Genomic DNA, 15,546 nt, shown 5'->3' on the forward strand with positions numbered 1-15,546 from the left:
TGACCAAGATTTCCAGAACGTTCCAATCCTTCTAGTGGATGCTGCCCAGTGCAAGGCAAGACCTGAAGGGTTTCTGCAGCCTGAACATCGCGGGCAGGAGGGGATGGCCAGTCTCTCCGGCCAGGGCTGTGCGAAGGGCAGGGAGGAGGCCAGGGCTTACGGCGGTGTATCTGTACTCAAATATAGAGATTAAAAAATGCTAAAGAGAAAGAAAGAAAGGAGCGCACACAGCTGCCGTCCCCCAAACAGACCTCCCATCTGCCACCCACGATTTGCATGTCACCTTCTCCGGGCTCATTTGTACTTCATTAACTGCCATTGACTTAACAAGATTTATGCAAATGGCACCATAGGAGCTCCCTAACTCCCACTGCAATCAAGTGATTATGTATGTACAACTCTCCACAGCAATGAAAAATTAATACATGACAAGCCCACTTGCCGCTGAGCCGGGCCTCTGGCTTTTATTTTTCTTGCTTTGCCTTTTAATTTTTACTCGAAAAGACCTTATCTTATTAGTAAAAAGAAGAAACCAAAGTCTCTGAACCAATATCCTCCAAGACCCCAGAAAGGACAAAAAAAAAAATGCAGCAGACCCAGGTCCACAAGAGATGAAGTTACATTCCAGAAACTAAGTCATATTCCTGACGGGGAATCTTCAATTGGGAGAAGAAAGAGACCCTCATTGAGCATCATGATGCGGCTAGCTCCCACACGCCGGCGGGGGTGGCTGGCGATCAGAGTGAAGGAGCTACCAGACGGAAGTGAAGGGGGTTAACATAAGCCACTGCAACATGTCCAATCTAACATCAGGGATCAGGCTGCAGAGAGTGCTGAAGGCTGCCTTGCCTGGGTCCTAAACCATCCATTGTAAGACTCCTGTCAGGGGGAAAAAGTCTCTGCATTAGCAATTCCATGCAGGTTGCTGAGGTTCTAAAGCGATTCCTCTGCCATGAGGCAAAGGTCCATTAGCCGGCGTGTAAGGCTTCCATCACGTAGACGGAGTCTTTCACGTGGGCCGGGCCCTAAGACAAAGTTCTCTGCAGCTGGGAGAAGAGAAGAGAACACGTTTGCGGCATACACGGTAAGGGCGGGAACGGAGAGACCCCTCCCACCCGGAGAAGGGCTGAGCATGGCTGTGTCATCCCTGGAGAAACACGTTGCTGCAGGCAGTCTTAGAAGTTTCTTTAGACAGTCAACAGATATTTCTGTCTGAGGTTGGGTTCGCTTATTTAATTTAAAACATGTAACTTTGCTTCCTGAGCTTTCTGAAGGCTTTTCATCAATGGGCAGTGGAAAGAGTGCAGACACTTGGTGCAAATCCTCGGACCTACTTCCTAGCTGCTTGGTCTAGGGCCTTCCCTCCCTCTGTGTTTAAAATAAGGAGATCACAGCTACCACAACTGTGGCGATGCTGAGGATTAAATGGGGTGCCGTATGCACAGCACTTACATAATAAGTGCTCATTTAATTGTTCATTTATTCAACAAATAAATTGGCTGAGTTTCTAGAATATGCCCATCAGGCTCCATCCCCCGCAATCCTCTCATTTCATTTCCATGCTGAAGTCATCACACCAGGAGGGTCAGGAATTCAGGCTACCTGGAGTGATCTATGTTCCTTTAGAAACATGGGCACACACAGGGATGTGAGATAAATCGATACCACCGTCTGCAAACCCACATCAATCCACCCGATGCACACAGAGGCTTTGACAAGGGTGCCCTGAACATGACTAATTTAAAAATCCAGTTTTGCTAACATTTAAAAATTCTCTGTGGAACCTCCACATCTAGCTGCTTGAAGGGCTTCAGACGTCATCCAGTTCCCCATTTTACAGATGAGGCACCCGAGGCCTGGGGAGCCAGCCACCGGAGGGAGATGTCTGTGGCAGTGCGAGGCGGGCAATTAGGAGGGACAAGGAGCTCCCTGTGCCCAGGAGTCACCGGGAAATCAGACCATGATTTAGATTTCAACGAGATTACTTTGAACATTCACAATCGAAAGGCTTCCAAGGACTGGATAATACTCATTTTACGCTTGATGGTCAACTCCAATCTGCACACATATTGAAGAGCTAGCCTGCAAAGCTAGCCCCCTCCACAGATGAGCAGGGTACAAATTGAATGAAGGTTCCAATTATACTGGGGGCCCGCCTGGCTCCGCACAGACGGACTCCTGCCAGGCTGGTGAGCGCTCCCACCCAAATCAACCACAGACAGGCATTAAGGAAATGGCCTATTATTAAGTTTTAATACTCCCCAGTTTACGAAAAAGAAAATAATATGTTAAATGATTTTTATAATTCCGGTTGAAAAAGGTTATCAATGGCACAAAAATTACACATGAAAATTAGCTTATGCAGATTTAGGTTATAAATAAATGCACCAAGAAAGAATAAACCACCTATGTGCGTAGCCCTCTAAAGAACCCGTTTTATAGTAGAACCACCACCCACCGTCAAAGCGGAAGGTTCTGTGGTTGCTGTTGTCTTTGAATATATGGAGGGAAGAGAATTTCTCCTAAAGGTGCCCTGTGCCAAACCACACATTTGCGGCCTGGTAGCTGAACGTGTGTCTTACACAGATGCGTGAGGACCTCAGTGACCATCTGCAGGCCTCCTCCTTCTCTGCCTGGCAAAGGCTTATAACCTATGAGGCAGGAAGTAGAAAGCTTGCTCCCAGGCAGCGTCAGTGATGCTGCTGGCAGAGGTGTGGCTTTTGCCAATAGTTCCTGAGCTCCTTGGGAAACTCTTTGGACTCCCTCCTCTGGTCTCACCCAAGATGCCATGGCCCTATTTAACCCCTTCCTCTCCCACACCTTCACGGTGACACTGCCCGGCCCCTCTCTAAGGCTCGTTCCTATTTGCTTCAAATGGATGAAACCTGCATCACCAAAATAATATAACTCCCTTTGTGGAAAGACTCTACTCTTTTTAAGGGCAGCCAGTGTCTACACAGTTCCTAAGGGATTAGTGATGCTGTGCAGGTGCCCGCAGGGGAGAAGAGCGCAAAGCAGTGAGCTGGACCAGAGGTGCACATGGTCACAGGCCCCGTGCCTGACAGGCGGAGCCACTCCCCTGCCCACAGAGGCTTTTGCTCAAGGATGCACTCTAAATCAATTGGCTTTAACAAACAAAACGGTGACATTTTCAGAAGCCACTGTGTGGGGTTCAACTCTATTTTTATTCTCCTTGAGAATCGAACCACAATCTACGTCACACGTGAACTCCAGGGCTTTTTTTTTTTTTAAACTGGAGACATAAAGTGATTTAGAATCTGGTTTCTGGGCTAATGAAACCCTGTTCCAGGCTAGCAACATAGGCCAAAACAAATGCTTGAATTCAAGTCCTGTTGTGTAATGAGGAAGTTTAATTAAGGCCCCACATTACAGCTGTAAATGTTCCTTTATATAATAAGGTCTAAATGAAACTGAACCTAATCAAAGTTACAATTCCTTCATTAGCAAATTACAAACAAGAGCGCACAGCTGACACACCGGCTATGATTATCACAACTAATTGCCTCGTTGCAAACCAGCCTGAAACAGTGTTCAGATGTCCGTCTGTGAGAGCAAATTAGGGCCACGTCGGGCTGTTCCTGTGATCACAAGGGGCTCTTGTAGGCGATCTGAGTTACTCCTGTTGCCCGGCGGCCCGAGGCCCAATCAAAGCCAAGCTACAAAGGCAGCCTTTGAAGACTCTCAGCCTGGAAACGCACTCCATATGCAGGCGGGCAGCCCGTACTTCATTAGGTCTGTTGTCTCCGTTCCCTCTTCTCATTCTAATGATTCCATTTGAATACACACAGGAACTCTGCTAATTGATGTCAAGTGAGAGACTTCTACATTCATCAACAGAGCACATCAGACAGACCCTGGCGCGCGCACCGGCATCATCTCCGGGCAGACCTGAGGTGTGTCTCTGGCGACAGGGAGGAGAGGATGGGGACGCTGCTCACCTGTTTAATTGGGATGGCTCTGCCGCTCCCGATGCTGTCCGCACGGCTCTCTAGGCCTTTCTTCTCTTTGTCTGGGTCGCTCCCTTTCCGAGACTGCAAGGCAAAAGGAAAGTTGGCATCTGGGTAAGGGCTGCGGTTCACAGACAGGGCTCTGCCCCCGTTTGCAGACTTCATGCCAATTCACATTTAGAAAACACGCATGATCTATGTGTGAGCACACAGACACGTCCGACGAGCTAAGCAGTTCATCTCCACTGACTCACCGTTTTAAAGAGGATCGTCTAAACTTTCCCCCGGACTTTTTCACTGCAAAATTGTCTTTTAATTCTTTTCTTAAAAGTTCAAAATTCAATTACTAGGAACCAATGGGCCATACAAGAGAGTAACACCCAACAGAAAAAACACATTTGAAAGCCGCAGTTAACACAGCCAAGGAAAAAAGGGACTGCTCAATATTTATTTGGAAAATCTACATAAACAGACGTATTTAATTAACGTTTGAATGATTTAAAAATTCTGTTAACTCGTCAGCTGTGTGACTTTAAGGCACACCATTGATTAGTATCAAGGTGCAGCTGACATTTCCTTTTATTGCTTCTGGATGGTTGGAAAATGGCAAATTCGGAGTTAAGCTAATGGACAATACCACAAAAAATAACGAAGGGAAAGAAACCCCTGAAAATCGCCTTTTGACAAAAGGTCAGTATTTGGGAAATAATGAACAGCTCTGTCTGCCAAGGTCCTGAGTCAATTATCTCCGAGGCATTGCTGACGGGCTATGAACGACCGGCCGAGAGGGAAGGGTGCCAACCTTTAACCCAGGGAAGCCCCAACCAAAAGCGCACCTTGACTTGGGGAAAATTGAAGGCGCTCCACCATCTCTGTCTCGTCTCTCGACGGCACGAGAAAGTGTGAGCACAATGATTTTCTGACAGATTTATTTTATTATGAGAGAAAGATCGGAGACTCGTCCTCCTTAATAACTGTGCTGACAAGTGACAACTTCACTCCATTACTTTTCAATGGGAACATTACTCACGCAATATTGAAAATGGAGAAACATTTTCATGTGCTTTTCAAATCTGAGATGATATATGAAACGAACAGACTTTGTGGTGTCCACTGCTACAAGGAAAAGCCAATGGAATCCAGGTTCAAAGGGATGTGAGATGGAACAGCTGATTTAAAAAAATACACACATTAAAAGGGGCAATGTCATGGGTCATAATAAAAAACAAGGGCTGATGGGACACACTCAGGATTCCAGCAGAGGCTGCTACCAAATTAAGGAGGGGACAAGGAGTACAGTTCCCGGGATGGAAACTCAGATCCAGCACTTTAAAGCGAGCTACTCTCCTGGGTAGCTGTGCTCACTGGGAAACATGCTCCTCAGATGGTGAGAAGAGCTGATGTTTATTGAATACCTACTATGTGCCAAGCACTGTGCACTTGTATCCCTCAGGATGGCAGAGATCTAGAATGAGACGACAAGGAATGTATCAAGCAACAAACAAAGTTGCAGAAGAATATACGACATAGGGTTTCAACTTTGGGGCCAGAAGGAAAATACAGAGATTTATTAATTCCTTGTCAAGTTAAGGGCTCATTTTCCTCTTTAATTAATTCTTAATAATGTAGAGTAAGAGCTACACAATAGCCTTAAATTCTTTTATCCACATCCCAATCGATGAGAAAGCTGGCTCCTGAGGTTCCTAGTTTGAAAATAAATTTCAAATCATACAGTAATAACATTAAAAATTTTTTTTTAGTTAACAAAGAATATTTAAGAGTACTTTGGGAATTTTACAATTTCTAAATTTCTAAATTAGAAATCCATCTTCATTATTCTCCATTAACCAGAATAATTAACAAAACAAACATTAAAAAATTGACATCCTCCTCCAGGCAGCACATCTGTCCCCCCAGCCACTCCATTCTCAGAGCAGCATTTCAGATTCCACTTGAAATGGGACGAGCTCAATGCACTGCTGCTAACACCTTAGAACATGAACTGGGAAGAAGTAAACTCAGCATCTGATCACGCACTCTGAGATAAAGGAGACTGAAACCTCCCTAAGACTTCATTGCAAAAATAAAACAAAAATTTCCTGACAACTTTAACAATTTGCTGGAGACAGTGAAAACACTAAAATTGCCAGGAAAGAACAGTGGCAAGCTGTGAGGCAAAAGAGTCTGCTGCACCTTAGCCCCACAACTACTCAGCCTACATCACGCTGTATCTGTAAAGCTGAAATCCGACAACCAGACCAAAACAAATCCAATGGACAGACACCACAGCACACACAAATTCCCAGTGAAGTCTCCTTTCTCTGCCAACTGGGAGACTTCATCACATCCTTCCGTGATGCTGGAACGGCTCCGAGGAATCATCAGACACAGGGCAGCCCTCAGCGCCCACCGCGTCTGCCAGGAGTGACCCTGCTCTGCATCCAGCCTGCTGCACACCTCCAGAAATGTGACAAGAGCAGATCATACCCGTCCCAGAAGGGCTGCAGATTTAAAGTCAATGCACAGCAAGTCACCATAGTGACTGCTTGGCGTCCAGCAAACACTCAATGCAGAGGAAAGAAAGGCTGAGGAAATCCAGTTGTCACCTGCTTCTTTACAAAAATGTTTAACTTCCCCTGACGTGGTGAAGGAAGCTATGAGGGACACCCCCATCAACTACCTGCCTACAGGGAGAAGAGCATCACTGCCAAGAGCCCTCCATATCAAACAGAAACCCGCTTCCCCCTTTCAACCAATGGCTGCGTCAGCGGCGGCTGGAACACACTATGGGAGGTACCCAGGAGCCCCTTCTCTGCAAAAACAATGAAATGCCATTCAAACAATTCTATTCACACTATGAATTTTGCTTTTACCTTATTTTTTTATAGCAAGTTTCTGAGCTGGGCAATGTATATTCACAATCTTTAGTTCCTGGGCATGCTTGGCTCTGTTTAATGGTATCAGCATTATATGGTAAGCTTTGAAAAAATATCACATAAATGACATCGTTATTATAAAGCTTGAAAATGGGCAAAGCAATGCAATGTATGGTTTCAGGACTCACACTGGAGCAAGTTTACAGCATAGACACGGATAACATATACCAAATTCAGGTTAGTGCTGATCCCTGGGCAGAGAGGCAGGAGAAATGCATTCTGGAGGCACTCGGAGGAAGCTGCAACTTTTACTTATGATTTGCTTATTTCTTGCAGCGGCAGCGTGGCAGAAAAGGGCTTGTATCTGATGAGGTATGTGGTGGGTACACATATGTTTTTTATTTCTGTATGTTTGAAAATTTTTCTAATAAAACATTTTAGCCACACGTAAACTAGGGCCAGTAAACTAACTTTAACAACACATATTACCAAACCAGGGATTAAATGGATATAGTCTTTTAATGTTTGTTTTCTTCAGTGATTTCTTTTTCAAAGAAATAAGTGAAATAAAATATAACTTAGTGTTTGATTAGTAAAGTATAATTCCTACTGCAAATGTAACATATAATTTGCTACTATTGCAGAGATTTTGTTTGTACTATTTTGTAAAAAAGCATAATTCATTTTGTTTAGAAATTATCTATGAATATATGCAAACAAACATCTGGGAGCACAAAATGTTAGCCCAGAGCAGTACATTACAGTCTACTTTATAAAATGGATAAGAACGGTGCCGGAAAAATGATGCGTGTACTACTTAATTAACTATGGCCTCTTTATGATGTTCTAATAAATAAGGTGGATAGTGCCCCTGCTGCTGGCTGTTACCATCCCAGGCTGCACGGGTTCTTATTCACTAAGATCGTCTGTAAACCATGCATCTGTCCTCTGACTAGACACTTCCACATAAATACCCGTTTTGAGAGTTTATGCCTAGAATTACCAACAACTGCTAGGGATGAAGAGTCTATTAAATGTTATATATTTAGAAGAAGAAAACTGGTAATGATAAAAATTTAATTTCTTAATTGCTACAATTTCAAAATTAATTTGCCTTCTTTCCGTTCCTTGGATGACACTGACATCTAGTGGAGTTACTATTTCCATGATCTTCAACTTAAGAATACACCGTGTACATCACCACCATCACCACCACCATCATCATCACCACTACCGCCATCACCACCATCATCATCACCATTACCACCATCATCATCACCACCATCATCATCACTATCACCAACATAACCACTACCACCATCACCACCATCACACCGCCATCATCACCACCACCGCCATCACCACCACCACCATCATCTCACCACCACCACACCACCACCACCATTATCTCACCACCACCACCATCACACCACCACCATCACCACCACCACCATCACCATCATCCTCACCCACCATCATCCTCACCACCATCATCCTTACCACCATCATCACCACCACCATCACCACAACCATCACCGCCACCACCACCACCATCACCACCACCATCTCACCACCACTACCATCACATCACCACCAGCATCACACCACCACCACCACCACCACCACCACCATCATCACCACCACCACCACCACCACCACCACCATCACCACTACCAATATCATCACCATCATCACCACCACCATTATTTTGTTCAATGTAAAACCCAGTAGGGAACAATATATGAGTCTCTGCCTGGAATTTTCACCATCCTTTCCTTAAATGCCACAATGCAAACCTATTGCAGTGGTAGCTTCTTTTCTGACTTCAAATTTCTATTCCCACTAATGCCAGTGGGGCAGCTGGATTGAATTTTTGATCTGATCTCAAATTTGTTTTTCAAGATTAAGGAGAAAGGGAACACGCACTGGTAACACCTAGACCCACAGGCAGGCCATTATTACTACACGACACATTAATGGTGAAATCATGAATGGAGATCTCTGGTCACTGTAACAGTGAGTTTTATTGGCTTCTGCACTGCACCTGCCCTGCCTGGCCTCTTCATGGACGCCTGTCAGTGCGCCTGTGTGTCTGCAGCATGAATCCACAGAACAGGGCCCCTTCAGCTCTCGGTTCTGCCCTCTCCTCCTGCTGTGCAGAGCCCCTTCTCCTTCACCCTAAACCGCTTTCCCTGGAACATGCGTTGACTCTGGCAATGAGTCTTCCTCTCAGACACTGAGCAAAACCAGGGCTGTGCAGAGAGCAGATGTTAAGTCAGTATTTATTAACTGAGCTGCTATTTTGATTCTCTCGGCTTAACGTGTTCTCTTCCCTAAGTCACCTGAGCTGTCGGTTACCCAGTGGGATATACTACTTTCTGGCACACTCCAGTTCCAGAGCTTATAAAGGGAGGGGATGGGAAGGTGCTGATATTCTCCTTATGAATATTCCCATTTTTAAAGATACTTTGTGGTTTTTAAACTTCTCTCCTTAGAAGACAAAGCAAAGTCAACAAGCAGTAAATGTAGCCCTCAGAAGGCATCTGGGAATGAGTGCTCGCCCCACTCCACTCCCTTAACAGAGACACAGAAGGCGTTCTCGGCCACCAGGATGACGCCCGCCCCTCCTGCAGGGCGCAGGCCGCCTGCCCACAGCCCACCCTCTCTCAGCCCAGCTGCATCTCTGGCGATTGGGTTCCCCAACCACCGAGTCATTGTGCAGCCTGTTCTGGGAGGAAGCACGTTAACCCAGAGCCCACCAGCCTGGGTGCAGAGAGGGGCTGCAGGTGGTTCACGGAGCTGGGAAGCAGCTATTTAGGTGACTGCTGCTGTTCTTGGTGTGTCTGAAGAAACTGTCCAATAAAACATCTTATCCATGGACTAATTTAAGCATGAGAGATACTCACCTGTACTTTGCAGAAACCTAAATACCCACCTCCCAATCTATCGCATATGCCTGACACTAACAGGAATCATTTTATAGCATCAACGGTAGTGAGAAAATAACGGAAGCAATGCCACCAGGTCTCTTCTGTCTCCTCCAGGAAGTCTTCCCGGTAGCCCCAAGTACTATGGTTTCCAGCTGAGAGAGGTCAGGTAATTTGCCTAAGGTCAAACATCCGTCAGCAGTGGAGGCCAGGGTCTGAGCCTGGTCTGTCTGATCAGTCCTCATCCTGCTGCCCAGCAGTGGCCTCTGTGGGAGCTGACCTGGTACAAGGCACCCAGCGAAGGCAAGGGGAGGCTGGGGAGGAGGAGCTGTGTGCTGCTGGCAACCGCTTCCACAGTCATGAGCACCCAGTGAGAGACTGCCTCAGATACGTGGCAGAGAGACACGCGATCTCCCAGATGTGGCAGGAACCGCAACATCACATCAAGTTCCTCTTCACAAAGGGGCAGCAGATCAGACTCCCAGTCACCCCTATAGAGTCTTCCTTTAATCCAATAGGACATATTAAGCTTTGCGTCTGGGTCAGCAGTAATCAGCCAAGAATGCAGGTCAGATGGCTTAAAACAGGACACCACCGACCCGACCCGGGGGGCTGGGCATTCCCTGCTGCGAGGGACCGCTCTGTGCTCTGTAGCACCCTCAGTTGCCACCCGGGACTAGATGTCTGCAGTATCTTACCTTTCCACTCTCATACTCCTGTCCTAACAGCCTGAAGTTTCTCCAGACACTGCCAACTGTCCTTGGAGAGCAAAACCACCCAGGTTGAGGCCCACTATTTAAAAAGCATATACTTGTCATGCACAGAGGTGATCCAGGGAGACAGTGTTCTTCTCAAGTCAAAGGGCTTCAGTCACCTGACAGCAGCTATGCCTGGAGTTTGGGGCTCAACTGTGTAGACTACAGGTTGATTGGTAATGTCTGCTATGCACAGGGAAGAGACAGGATGGTAGCATCGTGGTCTCCTCTGTAGTTCAGGGTATCTTTGGATCTTAATCACCCAGGGAGTTTTTAAGTACTAAACATGCTGGCTGTGTGCTATGGCTCATGCCTGTAATCCCAGCACTTCAGGAGGCCAAGGTGGAAGGATGGCTTGAGCCCAGGAGTTCAAGATTATCCTGGGCAACACAGTAAGTCTCTGGCTCTTAAAAAAAAAAAAAAAATTAGCCACACAGTGGTGCATGCCTGTGGTCCCAGCGACTAAGACGGCTGAAGTGGGAGGATTTGAGGATTGAACCAGTGTACTCCAGTCTAGGCAGCAGAGTAAGACCCTGTCTCAAAAGGGGAAAAAAAAAAAAGGAAGTACACATGCCTGAGTGCCCCCACAGACGATGGATTCATCGATCTGAACCCAGATATCTCATCTCTGGTTTGAACATGCTGTACAGAAAGCATGAAGTTCCACCAAGTGGAACTTGGTGGAAAGCCTCATGGCAGTGAGCCTCCGGACGGCATCTCCCCATCCCCCGCCTCCACCCCGAGGCACCCCAGCAGCAGCAGAACAGGGCCTGTGGACCGGAACAGCTTATGTATCATCTGAATTGTTAAGAGACACACATCTGGGAACCTTGGCAGAGTTTTGCCATCTCTTTGTATCCAGTGTGACATGTCTTTGGCTGGAGCCACAGGGTAACAAGTGCCTTGATACACACCCACAACTCTTCATTTCTGACATACTAATCTGTACCCATCCACACCAAGAAACTCCCATTCTACTCAACATCCAAATCTTTGCTTCTCATGATTTTCTTAGCGTTCCACAGAAATCAATGCTATTCACATGGATATAGTTGAGATTCTACAAATACCATTGAACCCTGTGGTTTATGTTAATGGACACTCTTCAGAATCGCACTCAAATCTCCACCCAGGGTCGACACTCACAGTGAACAGGTTGGATCGGCGCTTGGACTGCTTGCGGACTGGCGTGGGCGTGTTGGCAGTGGGAGGAACGTCGATCCGAAGTTCCTTCTGGCTGGTGCTGGGAGTCGATGGAACGGAGGAGGAATAGTCACTTAAACTCCCACCGCCATTACTTGTCTGAAATGATTAAAACCCAAGGTTTTACTAACAGCACTCAGGAGCCCAAGGTCTCCAGTGAAGCAAGGTCATAACCAACAAGTTAGCACGAACCCCACGGAAGGGACGCGTGAGACAGGCTGACTTGCGTCCATGGCTTTGCCAGGTCTATCAGCATCAAGGCTACAGAGCCTCATCCTGGAATATGCCAATCATCTTTCTCAGTAGTGTCTTCTAAGAAAAGCAGTAGAAGAAAAAGAAGTCTCTTTCATTTAACTTAAAAGATTTCTGAGAGTTCAAATTTGCTGGTTTTCTCTTTCCTCGGAATATGAAAGGGGTTGCTTAAATGGATTCTGTGGTTCCTCCATTGCTCTAGATCAGTAACCACAACTAATATTCTGAAAACGACACCTGGAAAATCTGAGTGTTCTGGAAAGATATTTCAAGACTCACAGAAAATTAAACATAGCAAGTGAAGACATACTTTTTTTTTTTGAAACAGGGTCTCACTCTGTCACCCAGGCTGGAGTGCAATGGCCTAATCACACTCACTGCAGCCTAGATCTTCTCCTGAGTACAGGTGATCCTTCCACCTCAGCCTCCCAAGTAGCTGAGACCACAGGCACAGGACACCACACCCAGCTAATTTTTCTGTTTTTTATAGATATAGAAATGTAGTTCTGCCGTGTTGCCCAGGCTGGTCTTGAACTACTGAGCTCAAGCAATCTGCTCGCCTTGAGCTCCCAAGTGCTGGAATTACGGGCATGTGCCTCTCAGCCCAGCCAACATTCACACTCATGACTGTGCCTTTCCAGGCTCTGACGATACGTGCCATAATTTACTGGTTTCCCACGCAAGCTAAAAGCGTAACACCAAACCTTTTCACCATATCCTTAAAAAAAAAAAAGGGCCAACGGAATGCCCACCCAAGAAGCATAATCAGAACGCAAGCACACAGGCAAAAACAAAGCCAACTGTTTCCTTAAGAGGTTTTCGGTTGGGTTCTTCAAAGTGACAATTATTTCGTTTGCTTCCAAGTAAATAATTTTGCAAAATGTTATGGAAAGATAGCGGTGTCTATAGGACCTAAGGGAGATGGTAATTACAACTGGATGCCGCTACCAAATTTAAGGATAAAGCGAGACTGGCCATTAAGATTCACTCAGAACTGTTCAGCCTATAAGCAGACGAGGACCACGACCAGAGCAGGGTGGTTTAAATCACCAGCGAGGACCACAGCACATACCTCCCGCCACCCCCGGGCCAGCATGCCTCATAACACAGGCAGCATGAAGACAGAAAACATTAAAGAATGATTCCCATAAAAATCACTTGGCCACAGCAGTTTCTGAAGAAAATGTTAAGTCAATTACAACATGCTGTTACTTATAAAGTTGAAAAGAAAAAAAAAAAATCAACCTCAGCATTGGCTGGGAACACTGTTTGCACGTCCTCTTTGCTGCTAAGGTGCTAAGGTGCCTTTCAGTCCGACTTCTCACGTCGCCCAACGTACCTGGCTGATGTGCACGGCGGACACCTGGGCCGAACAGACGGAGGAATGGCTGGGAGAATTGGGGAGCGACTTGCAGGGGCCTATGGACAGCTGCTGCTTCTTCCTCGTGGCAACAATCTTCTGGGCAACTGGTGGGCACACAGACAAAAAGACATTCATGTCAGTCAGTTTCCAAATTCAGGAACAGAGCAGAGAGCATCAGTTTGTTGTCGAAATCTGTTATTTACTTCTTTCAGGGTAATGGCATTCCTGGTTTTCACTGAGCACAAGACAACCACAATCAATACAACATTTTCCAGAGCCTCCTCCCAACCCCCGACCCCGCATCAGCTGGACATGGCCAGGTACAGAAGCTCCGGCCGGCGGAGTGAGAGCAGAAGGGTCATGGGGCAGCTTTCAGGGGTCTTCCCAGAGAGCTTCCCTTTGCCGACATTCTTATATGCTTTTCCTACTTGATGCCTGAATGCGCAAATGTTACGCAGCCTCTGTAGCTTCGTGGAACACGAGGCGACACTGGCAACGGAAGCCACACGGGAGAGAGATGGAGCCGGACTCTGACTCCGGTCCCCTGACTCCACAAGGGCCTCAGCAGGCCTGCACAGACCACCTCAGAGGAATGGGAAGCAAAAAAAATACACACCTATCTAAGTTATTCTAACAAAATGATCTTTTTCCAGTTACTTGGAACAAAAATAATCTTAAATAAGGCAGGGCAATTTAACCAAACCCCTTGGAAAGACAAAAATCTTTTTTATTTTCCCCAAAGCATAAAGAATTCTTTACACACACACACACACACACACACACACACACACACACACGTGTGTGTATGGTTTTTTTTTTTTTAAACTGCGTTTTAGGTTTGGGGTACATGTGAAGAACATGCAGGATTGTTGCATAGGTACATACATGGCAGTGTGGTTTGCTGCCTTCCTCCCCATCACCTATATCTGGCATTTCTCGCCATGTTATCCCTCCCCAACTCCCACCCCCTGCTATTCCTCCCCTGGTTCCACCCCACAGACCTCAGTGTGTGATGCTCCCCTCCCTGTGTCCATGTGTTCTCACTGTTCAACACCCACCTATGAGTGAGAACAGCTATCATATAGAATTATACTCGAGGACATGTAATTATATCAAAGACCTTTTTTATTTAAATATATGACTGAACACATTGGAAGTTTATCTTAATCAATACAAATCTAAATTCAACCAGCCATAACTTGTCTTGGCGAATAGGCTCACTGATAAAGCATACTGAATTTAATTGGAAAGGAAGTCAACGATTAGAAAACTCTTCCTACACCCATAGGTGTCACTACCGAAGAGTAAATACAGTTTTTATTTGAATAGATGTGTGTCTTTGGGGACTAGCAGCAATTAAGTTCGATGATATTCAATCCTTGTCTTTGCCTAGATAGTTGCTATTTTCAAAGATGTCCATGGAAAGGAACATGTCATCTCTCCCCAGCAATAGGTGATAATATAGACGGGGCCCATAGAGTGTTTGCAGATAATTTCTTTTCCAAATGAATAAAATCTTAATAAGAAACTGGTTTGTCCACAGCCTATGGGTTTCATGTAAATGAATGATAGTCTAAATATGATTAAGTGAAAATGCAATCTATAAAAAATGGCTCACAGAGATGAAGGAGCAGCTTCATTAGTTACATCCCACCTCCAATAGGCCTCTTATCATCCTGAAAGGATGGTATCAATTAATTTATCTTCCGGTAGTGTATTGATCATAACCTTCATCAGCTAATCATGTTTAAATTACAGAGGAATATCGCAGCACTCTGTCACTTCAGAACCATTGGCATATTGATCTGGGGTCTTGAAGACATTTATTAGAATATTTTAAAAGTCATTATGTGAACTCAAAAATAAAACCTAAGATTTCAAAAGATGCAAAATGTGTTGGTCTAGGTATACTAAAATTGCAAAAATGAAAAGTAAATCAGACAAAAATCATAATTGCCTGGGTGAGTGCTAAAGTATTGCTACTTTCTTTTTGAAAAACAGCAAAAAGGGGCTTTGATAATCAACTATATTGAAATCTGATTTTACTCCCAGACTCAGAGTTGCTACTATTCAGCCCGATGACCACACTGACTTTATCCTCCTAAGAAATGCACAGATGTCAGAATTAAATAGGACTAGGATGGATGCTCTGAGAGGTTTGCAGACATCTTCTATAAATGTTTTCCATGCCAAGGGAAGATT

The 15,546-nt window shown here is 45.5% G+C and overlaps 1 protein-coding gene across 8 annotated transcripts in view; it reads right to left on the reverse strand.

Moving 5' to 3' along the window:
• Window positions 1–15,546, reverse strand: part of AGAP1 (ArfGAP with GTPase domain, ankyrin repeat and PH domain 1) — a 624,335-nt gene that overhangs the window by 312,417 nt on the left and 296,372 nt on the right. For 7 of the 8 annotated variants that reach the window (XM_039469755.2, XM_039469754.2, XM_039469753.2 and 4 more), the window contains exons 7-9: window positions 13,321–13,448; window positions 11,673–11,828; window positions 3,960–4,052 (exon numbers count right to left, since the gene is read on the reverse strand). In XM_039469755.2, coding sequence (XP_039325689.2) covers window positions 3,960–4,052; window positions 11,673–11,828; window positions 13,321–13,448 — 377 coding nt within the window. The remainder of the gene's footprint in view (window positions 1–3,959; window positions 4,053–11,672; window positions 11,829–13,320; window positions 13,449–15,546) is intronic. The other variant, XM_074398816.1, reaches the window with a different exon arrangement.

Source organism: Saimiri boliviensis, chromosome 5 (assembly GCF_048565385.1).
Source record: "Saimiri boliviensis isolate mSaiBol1 chromosome 5, mSaiBol1.pri, whole genome shotgun sequence".
Lineage (NCBI taxonomy): Eukaryota > Metazoa > Chordata > Mammalia > Primates > Cebidae > Saimiri > Saimiri boliviensis.